Source organism: Apodemus sylvaticus, chromosome 16, assembly GCF_947179515.1.
Source record: "Apodemus sylvaticus chromosome 16, mApoSyl1.1, whole genome shotgun sequence".
In the NCBI taxonomy this organism is placed as follows: Eukaryota; Metazoa; Chordata; class Mammalia; order Rodentia; family Muridae; genus Apodemus; species Apodemus sylvaticus.
Window position 1 is genome coordinate 38,131,889 of NC_067487.1, and position 21,764 is coordinate 38,153,652.

General features: G+C 45.1%; 1 protein-coding gene across 2 annotated transcripts; it reads left to right on the forward strand.

The window, feature by feature from the left end:
• Positions 1 to 7,977: 7,977 nt before the first annotated feature.
• Ptger4 (prostaglandin E receptor 4) lies at positions 7,978 to 20,481 on the forward strand. 2 transcript variants are annotated; one of them, XM_052159828.1, is made up of 3 exons: positions 7,978 to 8,520; positions 9,026 to 9,958; positions 18,621 to 20,481. In XM_052159828.1, exons 2-3 carry the CDS (start codon positions 9,083 to 9,085, stop codon positions 19,209 to 19,211), a joined length of 1,467 nt encoding a protein of 488 aa, XP_052015788.1. In that variant the 5' UTR covers positions 7,978 to 8,520; positions 9,026 to 9,082; the 3' UTR covers positions 19,212 to 20,481. The 2 variants fall into 2 exon arrangements, with proteins under 2 accessions (XP_052015788.1, XP_052015787.1); XM_052159827.1 differs by having other exon boundaries at positions 7,979 to 8,584.
• The last annotated feature ends 1,283 nt before the right edge of the window (positions 20,482 to 21,764 follow it).

Here is a 21,764-nt window from a genome sequence, read left to right on the forward strand (position 1 = left end):
AGAAATGTGAGATGGCTGTACTGCTCTGCATGTAAAATGTCATACAAAATTTACATAACAGTCCAAGAAACGTGGGTTGGTACCAGCTCTGCAAAGGAAATGATTCGCTGAGGACCTTAAAAACAAGCAAGCGCCCGCAACCTCCTCACACCTCATTTGGGATTGCCTGCAAGGAGCATACACCTTCTAATAAGAAAAACAGTCTTGAAGCCACTGAATCATACATCTTTCTCTAAAGGTGAAAGAGATGTAACTTGTAACAAACTATAACTTGTAACCTGCAACTCGGTTCATAAATACCCTGGTAGAAATGTAAGGTAACAGACTCGTGGGAGCTAGCTCTCAGCCTTGGACAGAGAAACCTCTTTTTGCAGCAACCGTTAATTAATGCAAAATCCTAAGTGATCGTTGAGCACTATGTGTCACATCTTTAAAGATGATCAAGAAAGAAAGAGCAGAAAAAAATAAGAGCTGGGAGATACGGAGGAGAGCCTTGAACCATTGTCTCTTGGGTATAACATAGTTGCTGCTCTCAGAGATTTGCACCAGCCAAGGTTGCCTGCACAGTTCCTGCCTGGAGCCTTTAACATTTGGTCACAGGTGGGAGAGGAGCTCATGGGAGCCCATCAACAAAAGTAATTTTTCTCATCAAAATAAATGGGAGAGAGTTGCCAAAATTATCTGAATAATTATCTAAATTATCTCTTTGTAATTACATATGTAACTGTTCCTCACATACCAGGATTAGGCCCAGACAAAAATATGTTCTAGAAGACTTATATAGACTCAAGTTATTGTGATACCCCCCACCAACAGTATTGTGTCCAGCCACCAAATCATGCAATCAGCTAACATAAGTTTTGGAACCATAACCATGGATGAGTATAACTCTAATGATGGGTTAATACATATTGTTTTAGTATTTTATTTTATTTTAATGAGATAAACTCGTTTTTAAAATGACCATGGGGAGCTGGAGAGATGGCTCAGCAGTTAAAGGGCTATGACTGCTCTGTGGAAGGTCCTGAGTTCAAATTCCCAACAACCACACAGTGGCTCACAACCATCTGTAATAAGATCGGATGCCCTCTTCTGGTGTGTCTGAAGACAGCAACATTGTACTTATATATAATAAATAAATCTTTAAAATGTCTATGGGTTACAGGAGTGATCTACATTAAGCCCAGATTTTCTCAAAGCCTCAAATGGCTTGTAAAATTATTCCTGCATCCCAGTGTATCTCTCTGGAGACTGTATTGATGAATCTGATAGGCCAGCTGATGCCCCTAGTAAGAGATGGAAAAAGAAGAACCAGCACATTGGCCTTCTTCCACGGAAAGTCTTGCCCCCCAAGCCTACCACCCAGAGGAAGTGTCTCACAAACAGAGAGGGTCTTTAGATACTTGGAAACCTTTTTAAAAATGATTACATCTCCTACAGTCCTTAACCCATTCCCACTGTGTGTCTTCCTCATCCATTTGTTGGGAGCGTCTGAAAGGGTTTTGTAGAGTACCTCAGGCAGACTAAACACCAGATGAATCTGGGGGACTCTTACTAAATTTAACCTCATGATCATCGCTTCTCTTTCTCCATGGTCTTGTCCACTGAACGATTGCTGAAAGGAGGAACGATGGAGTGTTGTGTGTGGTGCTTACCTGCTGGCCCTAGGTTCAATCAGAGCTGGAGGACTGGGAAGATAAAGAAGGTAAGGTAACCGGGAAACTGAGTACAGAGCCCCTCACATCCCAGAGGGTGATCCTTCATTCTCTTCATGGTAGCAGGGAGTCTTCTGAGACTGAAATGAAATCCCCACCCCGAGCATTTATCTGTGGGCACAGTCTCCTTTTACATATGCCTCTACCAGATGCCATATACCATCCTTTTGCCTTTTGTTTGCAGACTAGGAAACAGAAAACATAAGGGGTCAGAATCGTGTATGGGTCAGAATCGTGTACGGGTCAGACCTGGAAGTGGCATGCATCACTTCTAACCTACATATTACACTGGCAAATTGTATACTATATCTGATGGGCTGCACTGATAGTGAGAGAGAGGGATGGGGATGGAGAGGAGGAGGAGGAGGATCAGACCCAACGACTCATGCATGCAGAACAAGCATCCTACCTACCACAGAGCTGCAGGCCCAGCTTCAAGGGCTGGATTTCATCATAATAGCTGGTTTTGTGGATTCACACCCAGCAGTGTGTGTAAGAGGAAGCTGAAACGGGGCCTTGTTAATTCTGTCTCTCCTACCTCCCATCTCCAGAAAGTGCTCATAAAGCCGTGTAGGGATGCAGGTGTGAAAGTGCTATGGAAAGCTGTGGGCCATCACGAGCTACGCACGGCACTGGCAGTGATAATCAACTGGAGAGTTCCCCTGTATCTTTTTTTTTCTTTGCATTTTTCCTTTTGAGATTATAATTTAATTACAGTGTTTCTCCCTTCCCTCTCCTCCTTCCAAATGCTCTATATACCCCTTCCCTGCTCTTCTACAAATTATGGATTCTTTTCTCACTAGTTTTTAGTGTGTGTGTGTGTGTGTGTGTGTGTGTGTAAATACATTTATATATACATATTTGTATATATACATATTCATTCCTTTTTAGCATAGAATAGAGTTTATTTAGGGCATGGGGAGGGGAGTTAAGAGGGTAGTAGAGGCAGAGAAATGCAGAGAGAAGGAGAGAGTAGAGAAGTAGAGGGTGGTCAAGACTACTGGAGAGTGGGGGGGGGGGGGAGGAGAAAGGGAAAAGCCCAAGAGGGCAAGAGAGGACAAGAGAGCAAGAGTAAAAGCCACATATTCTTTCCTAAATATAACCTGTTTAGTACATATGATATTACTTGCATATCTGTTTGCCGCTAGACTGTGGTGCAGTAGACTGTGCTACCAGACGGAAAACCTGGTAAGGCCAAGCAGATTCAGGAACTCTGGCAATGCTCATAATTGAAGGTAGAGAAGGGTAGGCATTTAAATCTACTCTTGACCCTGTTCCTGTCCTGGAGCACATGACCACGACACCCCACTGAGAGGGCTGAGACAATGAGTCACAGTGGAGACAACACCTGAAGTCCTTCCACATGCAGATGAGGCATCCATAACATCTCAGACCAAGCCAACAGAAAGGATCTGCCTCTAAATCCCACCCCACCCACAGAAGTTTATAAGGTCCTGTCCACAAGGAACAAAGTCCACGAGTTACTTCAGCGAAGATCACCTGAGAGAGTCTATCAGATTGAGCTGTAACACTCCAGAGAAGAGTTTTCTGTCCTTAAGCTTTCAGTCACTGGACCAACCCAGCTGGGTGTGCGAGTCACTTCCTGCTCCTGCTCCATGGCCCTGACTTTGGCCCCTAGCTGCCCACTGTCCTCTCAGCACCTGCCCCGAATCTGAGGCAGCGATGGCCACAGATAAGGCCTAGCAGCCTACCTTGTTCCAGCTTCCCCTTGCAGAGCTACAACTCTCTGGCCAGTCAGCTGGGGCAGAGCCCTAGGGATCCCCATGGACAGTGTCAGACAGGTAACAGACTACCAATTGGTGTGCCCTTCCCTGAGAATGACCACCTCTCTTGCTCCCGGCCTTCCCCAGTTGCTTATGGTTCTTTGTGTAGGATTGAGGCTTCGTGGACTTTTCCCATCCCATTTGGATTCTATGGTGTCATCCTTGTTCCGTTCATGTTTGGGCACATAATTCCAAGTATAAATATATAGCTTTAATAAATGTTTCTCATCTGTGCCGACTGTGCTCCTTGCAAGAGCCAAATATTAAGACCCCCGTGACAAAACCCCAATGCCAGACATGAGAAGTCTCCTTTTGAGTTGTTGGCCAGGGCTGTCCAAGAGTCTCCTAAAACATACAGCTTCTCACTGTTTAATTTTGTCACTCCCCAGAAGTGGAAGGTAAACTCTCACTGCTGTGTATCTTTTAACAGAGATTTGGGTGAGAAGAAACCCTCCTCTAGAAGTGAACTTTGAAATAATAATGTATTATCATTCCCTCCCTTGCCCAACACCTTCAAATACAGACAAGCAAAGGTAAATCACAATAGGGGTGTGACAGAACCATGTGAATTAAAACAAGAGGAAAAATAAAGAGGAGGAAACATTACTTTGCAAAGTCAACTGTTGGAGCAGGAGACAGCCCGAAGCAATCATTTGTGGTGAGCGGCCTCTGCAGCAACAGTTCATTGACACATGAAGAGAGTGAGGGAGTCCATCACAGCACTGACATGTGTCAGCTCCAGGCAATAAACTCAGCAGAAAGCTCACACTTAGGAAATGAAGGTAATTGGGGAGCTGGCACTTGAAATGCACCATTAACAAGGTAGGGCCACCATTGGGACTACAACTGTGTGAGCCTCTTTCCAGACCCAGCATCAGGTCAGGGTCTTGTTTGTAAACCCACTGAAGCCACTGGAAGACAAATGTGTCTAAGGTTACTGTTGGTGAGTCAGATACATGCAGTTTCATGACGAACAAAGACAAAGGCAATCGGTGCAGGCTTCCTGTTATTTTTATCTGCATGAAGGTTAGTACCTGGGGGATGCACTAAGAGCTCACGAAAGGGTTAAGACCACAGGCCGCAGAGATGGTTCAGCAGGAAAGAGCTCTTGCTTCTCTTTCAGTGGACCAGAGGTCAGATCCTAGCACCCTTGCCAGATGGCTCACAATCACCTACAATTCTAGTTCCAGAAGTACCAAAAGCCTCTAACTATCTCAGGCATCAGTACATGCACATAGCCCTCACACAGGTGCACACAAACATATACTCAAAAAAAATAATAAAATATACATTTTAATAAAGGTTGGGGCCTGATCTGAAGCATCTTTATGCCCATCCTTTTCATCCAAGGAAGATCCAAACCTGTTCAAGGCCAAGCCGGCTGAAGTGTCTGTGGGTGGCAGCCTACCACAGCCTTTGGTTTTAAATGGCTTTTCGTTTCAAGTTATTTACTTGAAAGAGTAGTCAAACAATTGGCTAGAACGGAACAATCAAACAATCAGTTCTTGAACTAATTCAAACCTCCAGAGAGGGATGAATGACAGTTTCAAAGAACTGAACCTTCAATGCAGAAACAAACGGAGGAATAAGACAGAAACTTCCAAGGAGAATAGAGAACAAAGATTAGAATAAAGATCTCTTCATTGAAATATACAAACAATAACAAGAATTGCCCACAGGATTATGGCAAGTCTCTCCTTTTGCAATGTGGATTCCTGGCAGAATGTGCGGGAAACTGGACTCCACTGCCCCAGTTTTCCAAACCAAGGAAATAAAATGTTTCCCAAACTTTCAATGCTCCCTTCCAAGTGTTAACCCTGCCTGACCCTGCTTAGCTTCCTAAGCAAAGACATACTGGAGATAGTATGACTGAGGATGAAACTTTTGTCTTTTACTTCTGAAGACTTACTTCAAGTTTTAAGAATGGTGAACCAGGGTGGGTTTAGTGGTCAAAAGTACTTGCTGTTCTTGCAAAGGATCTGGCTTTGATTCCCAGTATCCACAGACCAGTCTTTAGCCTTCTGAAAGCTGTGACAAAGGACCTCTTCTGCTCTCTACAGGCAGCAGGCACACCTGTGGTGCACAGGCATACATGCAAGCAAAATACCCATATGCATTGAAAATAAATAAATCTTAAGGAGAAAGAGGAAGCCGTTCTTACAGTTAGAGTAGATAAGAAGAAATATTGTGGTTTTTTTTTTTTTAATGGTGGACGGAAGAAGGTATAGATAAGCTTCATTGCATTTTGTTTTAGCTTTGTAAGCTGGATTCTTATTTTCTGTCAACTTAAAGCTATTGGAAAGAAAGTTTAAAAGATTAGTAAGCAAATGCCTCAGTTGATAACACATCCAATAATAGACACTATTCTTTCCAATAGCTTACTTCAGTATACTTAATAATCTTGCTTTTCAGGTATGCTTTAAACAAGGTCTCATAATAAAGCCAGACTAGTCTTGAACTCCATCTTCCTACCTCATCCTCTCAAATGTTGTGAATACAGGTCTTACCGCTATGCCCAGAAGTACACCAATTTTTAATTAAAATTTTCTCTGAAATGTCATAACTGTACACAATTCATTCTTACTCTGTTTCCATACCCTCTCTTACCTCCCACATCTCTGTTTGCCTCCCCTCTCTTCTCCCCTCCCAACCAATCCCTTCCTTAACTTTGTGAGCCTGGGCTTTGCTTCATATCTAGGTTAGTCAAGGTCATCTGTGTGGACTGAAACTATTTCCTGTAGCCTGAACTACACCAGTCTTAATTTTTTCATTTCAGGAGCTTAAAGAAGAAAGAAACTGGGAAAGAGTATGTTAGCAGACTATGGGAAATGTGTCTCCTGTTTTTCTGACAACCAGTTAACAAGTAACCATCATGCAATGAGGTTGGTGAGGAATGGGGGTTGCAGGGTAGTTTCCATCTTTATTTTTCTGGTGTTGACTTGTGTTCCGTGCTGACACCGGTTCTAGAGATTACTATCCAAAGGACATGCAGACACCAAAAACGACATCAGTGGTAACAGCAGACTCAAAAGATGAACAATCACCACCAATGTTTTGTATCAGCTAAGAATTCCCTTCTGATGTTCCTGATGCAAAGGCTTGCACACGGAATGTGTTACTATGCCCATACGTGCCCTTATGCAAGTAAACACAATTCTGAGGATTTTCCTAGGCTGAACTTAACTGAAATCGGAAATACTCTTTGGTTCTCTCTACTCATTTTTTTCTGAGACTCGCTGAAGAATCACATAAATTCTCGGCAAATTTAAGTAACACTAGAGGAGTAGCTACTTGTACTCATTCAAGATTCAAGCCACCTAGTTTCCCCAAAAGATGCATGCTTCAGATAGTGTGAGATTTTTCTAAGAATTTGAATTGTTTGGAAAGCTATACTACAGTCTCATTGTGTAGTTATTAAAGGAGTTAGTGACACGGTTTTAATTGTCCCCTGGTGTTTTCCTATCTTAAATTCTGTTTTTTAGGAGACTAGTTGCTAATTAAGAAATGATTGTTCCACATCAAAGAAGAAGCCGAACAAACTATAAACCAAAGAGTAGGGGAAGGCAAATAGACCTTTTCCCAGTTAACAAAGAGGCAACGCCTGGAAATTCGTTTTATTTGCTTGAATTTCAATCCCCTTCTCATCCTGCAGGTGAAGGCGGCTAGCAGAAACCTAATAGGAAATAAGCCACTGTCCACGTTGTTTCAGCTCAGAAGCCCCCCTGAGGAAGAATGCTCTCTGCAGTTAAACAGTCCCCCTTAACTAAATCTCGGGTGTGCCTGCGGGCCACGGATCTCCAAAGAAAGCCCTAAGACTCTGCCACCTAAGCGAGGAGAAGTTGCAGTTCCGTGTCGCTCGCCTTCTTCCCCGCCCCACCACTTTGGTGCCCTATTGAGTGCAGCTAGGGCACTGCCAAGTAACTCCTTTTATGGTGAGAGGATGGATTCTTCTTCTTCTCCCCGCCCAAGCCTGGTACCTACTCACCCGTCCACCCATGCCTCTGCCAAGTTCCACCCGGAGCGCTCGGGCGTACACACCCACGGACAACCACACACCCACTTCTCCTCTCCACTCTGCGGCTCCCCCTTAGAGCCCTAAAGCAATTGTCCCGACTTCTCAAGACCCAGAAGCTCGCTCTACGGGTGGAAGGTGCGAGAATTAACCCACTCTAACCCGCAGAGCAACGTAGACCAGACACAGGTCCCAGCATCATTCCCACTAAATGCCCAGCTCGGGAGCGGCGAAGCTGGGTTTCCTGGGGACTCGGTTTGCGGGATCTCTGTACCTTCGAGGGAGAGAAGGCACTGAAGCTGCACCCGCAGCCGGGTGGCACCCCCCGCAGGTCCCTCTAGCCCTCCCCAGCCTCTCCGCCCCGCCCTTCATCACCAGGCTCCCGGGCGGTGCTCTCGGAAGTCTCGCCCCGCCCCCTTTCCAGCTCAGCCAATGGAAGCCCGGGCCGCGCGCTGACTGTCCCCGCCCTTCCAGAGAAACTTGCGGGAGGAGAAAAGTTTGTTCGTTCAGAGGCTGGAAACGCCGAGAGCGAAGCTTGAAACCCGGCAGCGGGAGAGGAAGATGAACAGCCCCAGGTCAGAGCCCCAGGCCCAGTGGACCCCGTGCCGCCCCCAGAGCACAAGGAGCGGCCTCAGCGGCAGCCGCCTTCTCCGGTAGCTGTCCGTTCAGCCCGCGGCTGGGGAGGAGCGAGCCCGGACCTACGCTCCGTTCCACCTGCACGCGTGGCGACACACCTGGGCGCTGACCTCTCGCACTAGACCTGCGGGCTCTGCAAAGCTGCGACTCGTCTTTGAAAGAAGGAGGGGTTAGTAAATCAAACAAGAAACCCCAGATCGGTCTTCACTGACCCATCCCCTCTAGCCTCTCTTGCTTTCCAAGCTTTTTTGAAAGCAAGATACTCTGACCTCAGTTCCGGAAAATTAGCAGCCACCGAGCCCGGGTTCCGAGAGCGGCAAAGGCTTGACAAGTTCCGCACTGCGTAGGGAGAGACTGATGGCTGAGGTTGGAGGTAGGTCCAGAACGTCTGAGGCCTGAGCCTTGGGGCGCACCGGGATCCTAACCCCACCCTACAGGTAAGTCGGGATGGAGGTCTTTGCGTGGTCAGGAGCTCTTCCGGGAAACCAAAGAACAGAATGTCCCATAATGACCCAAAATGTCCATAACTTCTTTCGATGAGCATTTTATCCACTCTGTGGGGACTATCACTAGGGAGTCACTTTTCCCTTGAGAAGGGCTTGCTCATCTTGGCGAGGGAATGAGCTGAGTGTGGGGGAAAGGGGAGGTGTAGGCGGGAATGGCAGTTATCAGCTTATAAATATTAATGTCAGCAGAGTGGTGCTCTTGACAGAACGGATCCAGAGCTTGGGGATTTAAGTAGCCACACTTAATGAGTAGCTACTGATGAGGAAGTCGGATCCGGATGCTCTCCTTATCTCGGCGACAGTGCACTTTGGGCCATGGGTCGAACACCTTGCAAGTGGTAAACGACTCGTCTCTCCTTTTCCTCTCTCTAGATAACCATCCCTAGATCGAACCGTGAGCTCCAAAGCTGTGTACTACTGACCACCATCATGTCCATCCCCGGAGTCAACGCGTCCTTCTCCTCCACTCCCGAGAGGCTGAACAGCCCGGTGACCATCCCCGCAGTGATGTTCATCTTCGGGGTGGTGGGCAACCTGGTGGCCATCGTGGTATTGTGCAAGTCGCGCAAGGAGCAGAAGGAGACGACCTTTTACACTCTAGTATGTGGACTAGCTGTCACTGACCTACTGGGCACGTTGTTGGTAAGCCCAGTAACCATCGCCACATACATGAAGGGCCAGTGGCCCGGAGACCAGGCACTGTGTGACTACAGCACCTTCATCCTACTTTTCTTTGGCCTGTCGGGTCTCAGCATCATCTGTGCCATGAGCATTGAGCGCTACCTGGCCATCAACCACGCCTACTTCTACAGCCACTACGTGGACAAGCGCCTGGCCGGCCTCACACTCTTCGCGGTCTATGCATCTAACGTGCTGTTCTGCGCCCTCCCCAACATGGGCCTGGGCAGGTCCGAGCGCCAGTACCCCGGCACCTGGTGCTTCATCGACTGGACCACCAACGTGACGGCCTACGCCGCCTTCTCTTACATGTACGCGGGCTTCAGCTCCTTCCTCATCCTCGCCACCGTGCTCTGCAACGTGCTGGTGTGCGGCGCGCTGCTCCGCATGCACCGCCAGTTCATGCGCCGCACGTCGCTGGGCACCGAGCAGCACCACGCGGCCGCCGCCGCCGCGGTGGCTTCGGTGGCCTGTCGGGGACACGCGGCCGCCTCCCCAGCCCTGCAGCGCCTCAGCGACTTTCGCCGCCGCAGGAGCTTCCGGCGCATCGCGGGCGCAGAGATCCAGATGGTCATCTTACTCATCGCCACCTCTCTGGTGGTGCTCATCTGCTCCATTCCGCTCGTGGTAAGTGTTTGGAGCTGGGACCCATCGGGCCTGTCTCCTACATCCATCCGCCCCCCCCTCCTTTCCCCTGATTCCTTGGGGGCGACAGAGTTTTCTTCCAGTTCTGGGCTGGGACCACTTCAAGGCTTCTCTGAGCAGACCCAGGTTTTCCTTCTAAGTCCTGACCTTAAAGAGGCTCAGCAGGTGATTTCCCCCTAGGTCCCCTGAGGTTCTTTCCCCGAAAGCATGACTTCTGAGGTCCCCTGGACAGCCCCCCACCCCGCCAGGTTCCCCTTATTGCACTATGTTTTGCTTTGTATCTTCCCTGAACCTTCTTCGGCACAATCAGTTGGGGGGGGGGGGGGGGGACGACTCTCTAGCGTTACTTTACTCTAGCGCTCCACTCTGTGGCCCAGAATCTGCAAACCAAGCGAGATAAGCTCTGTTGAATTCATTTCCCTAGGAGAGAGAGTGCCGGTTCAGGCGTTTTGATTTCTGCAGGCCTTTGACTTTTTTCTAGATTATGCAGCGTTTTAAAGTTAGAATAGATGAGATGTTTTTCCGTTTAAAAACCTACGGACTCTCACTTCACAGAGGAGTAGAGTTTGCTTAGAATAGTAACCTTGCAGACATATTCGCACCGCTCCCTGCCCCCCCCCACCCCACCTCCCTTAGCCCCTCCACCGCCTACCCACCCAAAACCCTGAACAGACTCCTGAAAATAGTATGATCCAAACTCAAGTTCCTTATTCTGTTTGCAAGCTAAGGAAGCCCAAGGACTAGTTGGTGTGCATTGCACTTTAATTTTCAGTGACCAGGAGCAGTGCAGTCTTCTTCACAGAGACTCCAGTGCCCATTCTTGGTATTAGTCTCTTGCTGGAACTCTTCTAATCTGGTCCTTTTTGGAGCATACTCGTTCAAGCTGCCTTCAGTAATGTCTAAAATATTATAAGCAAAGAGGAGCAAACGCCTCAAGTTATCTGCTTTTGACTGACAAAAGGCGCCAGAAACAAATCAGTGGTCGAGCATAATTCTTCATCTAGAATTTATCTTGTTCTGAGTTCTGTCTCTCAAAAGACTGCATTCCTAGAAATTCAAAACTACCTATTCAAAAAGAGATTACCATCTATGTCCACTGGGAGCAAGTAGAAATAAATGTAATGGGCTATGCTCCTTTTCTTTCTCTTATTAAAACTACTAGGTATCTTTGATATAGACATATTTTTATCTCTTACAAAAGTGACTGTAAATGGAAGAAAACTTAGTGGCAGGCGGCCGGGAGCCAGCATACAGTAGCTTCTTGCCAATGTGTGTAAACAGACATAAATATCGCTGGCCAGAAGGGCCTTTAAGCCATCTCAGAACCTAATGCAATTTACAGAGTTAAATTACACTCGAACCGCATAAATATATTTTACTGTCTGTAATGGCAACTCGGAATAAGGGACGATCTGGAAGGGAAGAGCTGAGGCCTCAAGTCTCTCTGCCTTCTATTTTATGGGACAGTTAATGACAAAGTAAGTAGCTGTTATTTACAGGACGGCCACTTCACAGAGCTGAGGACTCGGAGCTAGGCCGTTAGTAACCGTGTGCAGGCTTTCCAAATGTTTTGGTTAGAAGCGAGCATGTGACTCTACAGTCCACATGAAGCTACCAATAAAGTATCCTCCCGTGTCATCTAGGGAGACCTACAAAACCAATTCTATGGGCTAACCTGGCCCTCGGGGTCAGGGCCATTTATGACAAAGCCTGTAAAGTGGGAAGACCCAGAGATGTATTTACAACTGGCATGTTGATCACATTTTAGCTAATGGAAACTGCTGTCGAAACATCTACAGGATAGAGGGTGTTAAGTAATAATCTCTACCTGGGAACTAAACTGGACTCAGCTAAGGGGGGATCTTGCTGGCCAGAACCCTGCCTTCCTTCATGAGAAATAAGTAAGCAAATAAATAAGAGCAGCTTCTGATTTTAGCCTTGAGTTTGGGCTACAAAAATCTACTCTTTCAGGAGCAGTTTAAATAAAAGCGATTGTGACAAGTGATGAGGCGCTATGGAACCCACGTGGTCACCCACAATGCAACACTCACCAAAAGGACTGAAAGAAACCATCCCAGGTTATATAGTCTTTCTTGGCTGTTTTTACAGCCCCGCCCCCATATTCTGGGAATAGTCGAGAATAAAGCTTTGCAAACTCTCTGACAGTTAAAGCAGTTGGCGGTACATACTTTCAGTTCAAAGGGAACTGGCGAAGCGTCAGCTAATGAAACTGAGCACTCCTACCATTGCAAGGGAATGAAAGCCTCCAGGTCACTTAATGCTTTAGGAAGGTGACCTGGCAGAGCAAATACAGCTGACCTGGACTTCCAGAGAGCTACATACAAGGCAGAGGGGGACAGGCAGCATGTGAGTGTCTGTCTTCTGGGTCTGTGGGAAGAGGAGGCTAGATGATGTCTTACAGACCGGTTGATAATTTAGTAAGGAAAGTGAATTTTAATTTGTTATGCAAAAACAGAGCCCAGCTTAAAAGCTAGAGCTGAGAAAGACTGAGAATTGCATTGTGGGTATGATGAATGCACCCAATCTGCAAAATTCACCGAGTGGGTCACACAACCAAGGAATAGAGAAAGTGGAAGCATACACCACAGCACAAGCCACACTTGGGAGAACGTGCTTCTTGTCAGCGTGTCCTTTCTGCTATTAATAACGCGTCTCAGGGTTGGGTGGCTGCTGCTGTTGAATGCAGGAGAGGCCAAAGAAATGGAAGTGCATGCTCAAGACAAATAGCTTGCATTCTTTAGAAACACACAATCAATGGAAACTCCTAAGGTCACCATATTAAATACTGTAGCTAGATCAATTCCTACTACTTATTTTTGCAATTATAATCAGATCTTTTGCCTCAGGGCTAAAGAACTAGACTGTCAGATTCAGAAAGGTATTTTCCTCTAGACGCAGGACGCCAGGGACATATTTATTGTTTATTTGTTTTTTGTTTTTTCTTTTTCTTCTTATTCGGAGCTACCAGTAGTATAGCAAATTAATTAATCTTCTGCCTCAGTCAGGTGAATTTCCCATCCTTAGGGGAAGAGTTTCCTGCCTTTCTCTGGTTGCTTACTGGAAAGTCTATCAAGGCATCACCAACAGCTTATAAAAGCAGATGAAAACTGTAAACAGGAAGACTTTTTGTAGGAAGCAAACTGGAAGTGTTCCCATTAAATGATAGCATGATCAAAAAGCACAGGTAAAGGAAGATGATTAATTTAGATGCCACTGTAGCAAAGCCGATGAGATTGATAGCTTTTCTAAAAGATGCGAGCAAGTTTTTAAAAGAACTGCACTTCCTGGAAGCAATATTTGAGTCATAATGTGAAATGGGAGGCCTTTTAGGAGCCCTTGGAGGACTGTAGAAACGGTACCGAAAAACAGGGTTTTGCCAAACCCAGCAGCTTGTAGCAATCGGCTCGGCAGGAAACCCACCCGCTCTGCTCCTCGGTTTCCCCAGCTACAGATAAAGAACTGGGTCTAACTGGAGGGGCAGGAATGAATCTTTCTTCAGTTCTTCTTGTTATCTTCACTGACATCTCAAACTTTACTTTTATCAAACATCTATAACAAGACATTTTCTCCCTTAGTGCAGAAGTGTTGAAGCTGTGAATTAGGAATGCAAAACAACTTTTAAAATAGACTCTCAATGTAGATATTAACCAGGAGGGATTAAGTAACTTGCATGCAATGAATAGCCAGTCAGTGGCCTAGAAGGGACAGGAAATACAGACTCATTCCACCACTCGGTTAAGAGCATTTTCCGTGACCATTTGTTTTCCAGGGGTGTGGTTGGGACTCCTAGTAACAGCTGTGTCAATTCTTGGCTCTTCACAAGGCAACGAGATAACAGAGCATGCGGAGATAATTCCTTTCCTGTGCTTGGAACAGAACAAGTAGCCCCATGCTCAAATCCCGTTACGGAGCCTGCTGCTTATTGGACGGTGGTTTAATTCAGACAATCGATGATGACATCAGTCTAGACAAGAGCTCCACATTTCAAGTCAACATTCCCTTCAAACAGGTTATTCTTAAGTATGTTTTTAATGCCATCCATCAGCCGTACCCCAAAGCTGTGTTTTACCTGCAGTTATCAGTACAGTCCACAGGGGCCATGTGCCCACGCGTGGATTAATAAGAAAACTGTAAGTGGTGAAATACATGTTGGTCCTAGGTGTTGTTCCAAGCACTCTAAGAATTTATGCACAGCTCAAAGTGGTGGCTCACACCTTTAAACCCAGCACTCCTGAGATAGAGGCAGGCAGAGCTCTGTGGGTTTCAAGCCAGCCTAACCTGCATAGCAAGTTTCAGGCTAGTCAGGGCTACATAGAGAAGCCCTGTCTCAAAACAACAACAGCAGCAAACAAACAAACAATAACAACAAAATATCTAAACCACCCAAGTATCAATGGTGAACACCTACACGCCACAGCCAAATTATGGAAAAGTTTGTCCAGTGACACATCTTAGGCCTCTCTACCACATTACCATATACTCTCCCATTAACCTTCCTGCAGCTCTATCTTCTAGTTTTATTGGAGCCTCTCCAAGTTCTATTCCAGTGCTCCTGGGTTTAATGTCTAATCACTCTTAAGACGTTCAGAACCGTAGGGCTATTGCAGTATCAGGCACAAGTTACATTCACAATGTCTGCAGCTGCTCATGGTCAAAAGTGGAAGAAAAGAGGCTTGTTTGTAGCCAGCAAGGATTTTAGAAGCTTTTCCCCTCTCCGACGACTCGAAGGTTCTGTTTTATCAGCAACACATGCTTCCATCGCTGCAGACCGACTGAACTTAAGCATTTATGTAATATCTAGGGCTTGCGGGAGAAGGGGCGTATAAAAGTATCCTCAGCTCCCCACACGGCACTGCGGTGAATGGTCCTGCCAAAACTGTCACTGCTCCTCAGGGACAGGAAAGCAAATGGCCTTTGGGGTCGGTTTCTTGGTTTTGTTCTTGTTGTTTGGTTGGTTGTTTTGTTGTGAGAGACAGGGTTTCTCTGTATAGCCCTGGCTGGCCGGGAACTCACTCTGTAGAGTAAGTGGACTTTAAGTGAATCCAGAGATGCTGTATTTATTCAAATACTATAACATGCCCAAAGTTTCTGGGCTTGTCTCCTTTTCTTTCCTCTTACTTGACACCGCACTGAGAACTGGAGGCAAAGTCAAGCTCCAATAATTCGATGTTGAGTTTGTGTGTGTGTGTGTGTGTGTGTGTGTGTGTGTGTATACTTTTGAGAAGTTTTTTTATATGAATTTAGGATTTGGAAGTATTTATTGGATTTACTCTCCAGTTTGTGGAGGCTTTATGTAGGCTAGGCGAGTGAAATATCTGCCACTGAGCCATATCCTAGCCCAGAATGCTGTATTTCATGCTTATCTATATGCTGCCCCTATGAACTCTCATTTACTGATAGACACTAAAGAACCAGATACTGGGGCCTGTGCCAATTGTAAGCTCACCCTCCCCTATCCCCCAAGTAACTCTACAACAGAACTTTATACACACACACACACACACCTTGTTTTCATTCCCTTCTGGAGTCAGCCATATTTAATTATGGCCGAAGATAAAATGAAATACTACATCATTCATTTCTTTACAACATTGACCTTTTTAAAATAGCACAGAAATCTGCAAACAAAATGTGAATTCCTTTAAGTACAGCCTTTTGTTTTAACTGTTCAGACATTTTCTCTTTTCAGAGGTAACCGTGTTTCCTTTGAGGTTTTGGTGGAGAAGCAACCAGTATAAGAATATGTTAATATATATAATTAAAAATCCAAACTTAACCAAGACTCTGTTTTGAAAGCTTTTTGAAAAATACCTGTGCAAAGAACATCCCAGGAGATACCGCACTAGCTGCCCCAGAGTAGAGCACCACTGCCCTCTAGAGGCTGAGTGTGTCAGGGTCACAGAAACCCTGCCACAGACTGGGCTACCAGCCTGTTTCTGCCCAACACTTCTTTCATCTTTAGAAACATAACGTGGAGTGTGGGTAAAATAAGGACCACAATGCTCTCTTGCGATGACCCCAAATTTCTGACACAAATCCAGAGTGGTAGAACAAGAAAAACAACACGAAATTCATCTGGAAAAATGGAGTCCAGACCAGACCTGATTATCAGGAAGTTAGAGAACTTGCAAAGTTCCTCAACATTTTGAGGTCTCTTTATCCCAGCACTGGGAAGATGAGGGAAGAAGATACCCCAGGGATTGAGGCCAGTCTGGTAAAGAATGAGACCCTGTCACAAGCACACATACACACACACACACACACACACACACACACTTCCAGGCAATAAACACATCATCTGAGAAAAGAGGGGGAACTTGTTCAGCTACTGAGTAGCACTAAGGACTTATCTTTGTGTGCTTGTCTTTGCTGGAGAACAAACCAAGGGTCTTGTGTGTGCTTCACAAGCACTGTTCTAACAAGCACCATTGCAAGTCCAGATTTTAACTTGTATTTGTAAGGATTTTTATTCAGCTACGTATGGTATTCACTTGTTCTGGCAGGACAAGAACTCTAAAACCAAGACAAGACATCCATTCCTGCTGTTTAGTTTCCATCCTTTTTACTTAGCTGCCCTCAAGAGAACAAGATATGAATTTCATCAGAAGTCCATTTGACGCTTTTGTTCTACGAGACTTGGAGTCGATAATCCTTTCTCCAAAATCTTTAGAATTCGCAATGTCTTGGTTCCTAGAAGAATAGGTGTTGACACATCAGAACAGATAGAAGTTTAGGCTAGGTCAAGTTTTACAACCAGGTATATTTCCAAAACCAGTGAGGAAAGACAGTGACAACTAAGAACAGTGAGAACATTCTGACCAAGGAGCGATGGGCATTTGCCTAACTGGGATCAACGAAGAAGCAGAAATAGAGTTGTATCATTGGCTCAGATCATGGAGCAAGACGTTGCATAGAAATTGAATTTTACAAATTAATAAAAAAAATCTTTAATTTTTTTAAAGATTTTACCCAAAGTGCTAATTTTCTTAACATATCCATGCCCATTCCTGATGAGCAGTATAACCTGAATCATGAGTTATTACACAGAACACTGCAACTGTGAAATCACCACATCTTGTTACAAGCATTTGTTTCTAGTTGATACAGGCTCTTTGGCAGTGTTCTTTCCTCCCTTTAAAATTTGGATTCCTCTCCCCTAACTATGAGGGTCACTTTTTATTTCCTCCTTACCTAAAATAATCCCCACAAGTAGGCAATGGTCTTGATTTCCAAGCTTCATTTTACCTGGGTTACAAATAAGTTTTGCCACAATACATTAGGAATAAACTTGAGCGTCGTAAGAAGTGCTTTCCCCACAAAGGAGTGATAACACTCCCAGAGCTTACGATAGCCTTGCTCATTTCAGTGAATCATTGGGGCTTCCTAGAAGATGACATGTCATTTCACTCTTCCATGACTCTGCACAGGGAGCTTTCTCTCTGCCGAACCTTATTTTCTTCTGTGGGAAGTTGGCAGGCTGCCCCTTGTCCATCAAAACCCGATGCTATTGCTTCTCCAGAAGGGCTCTCCCCATGTCCGCCCACGTGCAGGGGCTGCACCCTGTGTGCACTTTTCCTGGGTCCTGATGATTGCTGTGTGGCGATGACCGATCTTCCTTCCCTGCCCTCTGTGCTACATGCATGGCTCTCTGCCTCCAAGTGGCATGGGGCATCTCATACAACTGTTGGTTCCCAGAAACTGTGGTAATACCTCAAACATAGTAGGTGTCCATTGTTAAATGACGAGATATGTAAAATAACATTGTTGAGTCAGTGGACGATTTTGAGAAGTTTTGGTGTTTTTTTTTAACTGTTCAAATTAAGGCTGCTAGGAACACTCTGGTATGGAGTCCATTTCTGTCATACCTAGTACGTAGTGGGCTGCCAGACATGGTTCTTGCCTTCATAGCTTACGCAGCACCACAGGAAGTTGACATCTTTACTATCCAGTTTGTGTACACTGGTCGCCGAGTACTTAGCTACTGACTAAAGGGCATTAGAAACCCAGAGGAGGCTTGCCTCTCCTTGGAGTTATGGAATGTCAGTGAATTCCTATCTTGATAAGGTTTTAGCAGCTGAACTGCACAACAGGACACGTCCTTCAGAAATAATCTTCTGGGGCAGTCTGGAGGAGGGATGGAGCGGTGCTGCAGATAGAGGCGTTTGGAGTTTGCCGTAAGGTTATCTCCAGTGAGAAATGCTGTTGAAGATAAGGATTAGAGAAAGGTCTGGATTCGGATTCGAGAGATAATGACACCAGTAATTATTAGGGAGAAAATAGGGAGAGCCAGGCCTGACCCAAGCATCTCACTGAAAACATACAATTCTCCAGGATTCTGGGCGACAGGAGATATTGACAGGGTCAAAAGCACAAAGTATTTTCTCTGACTGTAAAGCATGGGTAACTCAGCCTTTTGTAACGATTGCACCGTTAATTGGCTTATAAAATGAGTCTCCTCGAAAATACTGTATAACTGGCTTTGTGGCAACTGCTGTTGCAAAGCAGGCATTACCGTGTAAGAGCAGCTACATCATGGTCACGTTGCAAAGGTAAATGGAGCACGTAAGTATGCTGCCAACTTGCCTAATTATAAAATCTCAACGTGGGCCTCTTGTCTATGCAGGTGCGAGTGTTCATCAACCAGTTATATCAGCCAAGCGTGGTGAAAGACATCGGCAGAAACCCAGATTTGCAGGCGATCAGAATTGCTTCTGTGAACCCCATCCTGGACCCATGGATCTACATCCTTCTTCGGAAGACTGTGCTCAGTAAAGCCATCGAGAAGATCAAGTGCCTCTTCTGCCGCATTGGCGGTTCCGGCAGAGACGGCTCGGCACAGCACTGCTCAGACAGTCGGAGGACCTCTTCCGCCATGTCCAGCCACTCTCGCTCCTTCCTCTCCCGGGAGTTAAGGGAGATTAGCAGCACGTCTCAGACCCTCCTGTACCTGCCAGACCTGACTGAAAGCAGCCTCGGAGGTAGGAATCTGCTTCCGGGTCCGCAAGGCATGGGTCTGACCCAAGCAGACACCACCTCCCTGAGAACTTTGCGAATTTCAGAGACCTCAGACTCCTCCCAGGGCCAGGACTCTGAGAGCGTCTTGTTGGTGGATGAGGTTAATGGGAGCCACAGAGAGGAGCCTGCCTCTAAAGGGAACTCTCTGCAAGTCACGTTCCCCAGTGAAACGCTGAAATTATCTGAAAAATGTATATAGTAGCTAAAGGGAGGGGGGAGAAAGCACTGTTTTGGAATCTTACACAATCCTGTGCAATAGACATACATATGTTTAGCTGTACTCAGAAGGGCTGTCTTCATCTGGGACTCCTACTAGAGAACATTTGAGCTCCTGAGGACTCTTCAAGGCTGCAGATTGGGGCCCTTGAGTGTCCAGGTCTGAAGCACATTGGCTGTCATTCTGATGTAACTCAAGATTGCTGTTGCAACTTGGCAGCTTTGTCTACTGGACAAGAAGACGGCAGAAGCTCTGCAAGTTTCATAGCCAAAGAGTTTACTATTTGGCACATACCAGAGGTCCAGCTACTGGAAGGGCTCTACCCCAAACTCTGAGGACTACCTTACAGCTGACTTAAGTGTCTCACTAAAGCATGAAATGTGAATTTTTATTGTTGGAAATATAATTTAAGGTATTTATGTTCTTCTCTGTGAGAAGGTTTATTGTTAATACAAGGTATAAAAACATATGACATGCCCTCTCCTGCCAATATAACCAGCTAATATTGTCGATGTCATTTTTTTCCATAAACAAGTTCAGGCCAAGGTGTTGAAAAACAGAGTGAAACTAGTATCTATAAAAATAGATATAAATTTTTAAAATAGTTTAGTATCATCAAAGAAAAAAGAAAAATAAATAGTATTTAAGATGTGAAAAATAAACAACCTAAAATATATTTTCCAAGTTATATATAATAATGAAAAAATAAAAACATATTACATTTATTTATCCAGAAAACTGTGATTTCAGGAGTACCTAACATTGCTGGTAAATATTTTCAACCTTTGTTCCCCACAAATTGGTATTTTTAAAGATGTAACATACTTTTTTTAAAGTCTCTAGCTACCCTTATGGGAAGTGTATAGTATAAAAAATCTAAGTAGCTTATTCTGTTTTGAAAGTGTGTGTAGATTTACTTGTTCAACAGAATGTCTGACAGATCCTTTAAAACTTAAAGAGAAAGACAACTTCACAGAAAGAGATGCAGATGGCTCTCAGGTGTGGTTTCCTCCTTGTCGTGTGTGTGTGTCTGTGAGACCCTGACAGTTTCGTGTCCCTCCCAGTAATACTGTCCCTGTGTTTGGAGGGGCTTTCTCTGAGAAATATCAAGCATGTTTTGTTGCTTAATGTGTCCTTGTGAATTGCTTGGTTGTGATTAAATTCTGAGCCTGATATTGATATGATTTTAAAGAGTAGCTGAACCAACTGAAATTATTATAGAGATTACAATAAATAATTGCATTCGATCTGAGTTCCATAGTCTCAATTTTGGAAAACATGAACAGATTTTTTTTTCTTGTTGTTTTGTTCTGGGACCCCCTACACCATTTTAAACTTAAAGGGTTTAATGGCTGGTTGGTTGGTTGGTTGGTTGGTTGGTTGGTGATGGGTTTTGTTTTGTTTGAAGCTTGAAGACCCTTTTATTAGATCTTAAAGAAAAACTCCAAGGCAGCAAGTTGTAAATGTCACCATCTGCCCAAAGGGGAAGGACAGAGGAGAGAGTAAAGGCTATGCCATGGACATGGAGGTCAGCCACGCGGCAGACAAGCAGCCACGTGATCGGAAGAGGTGCTTTAGAGAATAAGGAAGCCGGAAATACCAAAAAAGCACATGTGGGCTCTACAGCATCTGAAAAGAATAAAAAGGGGAGAGTCGTGTTTTTCTGGGTAAGGACTTTACCAGATTGGCAGACCCAAAAGAAGTTCATGGGAGTCATGAAGCAACTGCATAGATGGGGGAGGGGGGGTTCAGGAAAAGTGAGTGTAATATCTCTAGGTGGAGAGAGGAGACGTGCCTTGTCCCTGAGATAATCCTGTTGGCCCAACCAATCACCTGACCAAGGGACCTCAGGAAGTAGGGTCCACCTTAAGCTATGCTAAAGAGATAGGAGGGATTAATTATCCCCTTAATGAGGTAAATCAAATTTTTACATTGATTTTTAAACATAATTTTTAAATAATGTTTTTATTAAATTGTCAAGCATAGTCTAAAGCCTTCCATCTATTAATTTAGGAACCATGATCCAAGTGTCGGACACCTAGTACTCACCAGTTTATGTCACTGGTGGGAGAACCAGTGAGGCTTAACTAGCTTCATGTTCAATATCCAAATAATTATCACCAACTATTGACATTAATACTTCCTATTTGCTTCCTTGGTGTCAGTGTTCCTAAAATGTCAGCCTGCATAAGTCATCTATAGAACCTACTTCTTGTCTTCCTCCCTTCCTACTCTACTCTCCTCCCTTCTCCTTCCCTCCATCTTCCCTCCCTACCTTATCCCTCCCTCACTCTCCTCTCGTCTCCTCCCTAGTGTCCCACCCCCATCTCTCCAGAGTCCTGCTTTATGGTTCAGGCTGGCCTGTAGCTCCTTTGGTGTGCTGGGATTACAGAACTGCACCAGCACACCCAGCAAGGCTCCAATTCAGTAGGTTTGGGTATCTACATTGTTAAAGTGTTCCTAGGTGACACTGATGCTGCCGGTTTGGGGATAAACTTCAGCAATAATGGTTAGGCTTGAAGTCACAATTTACTA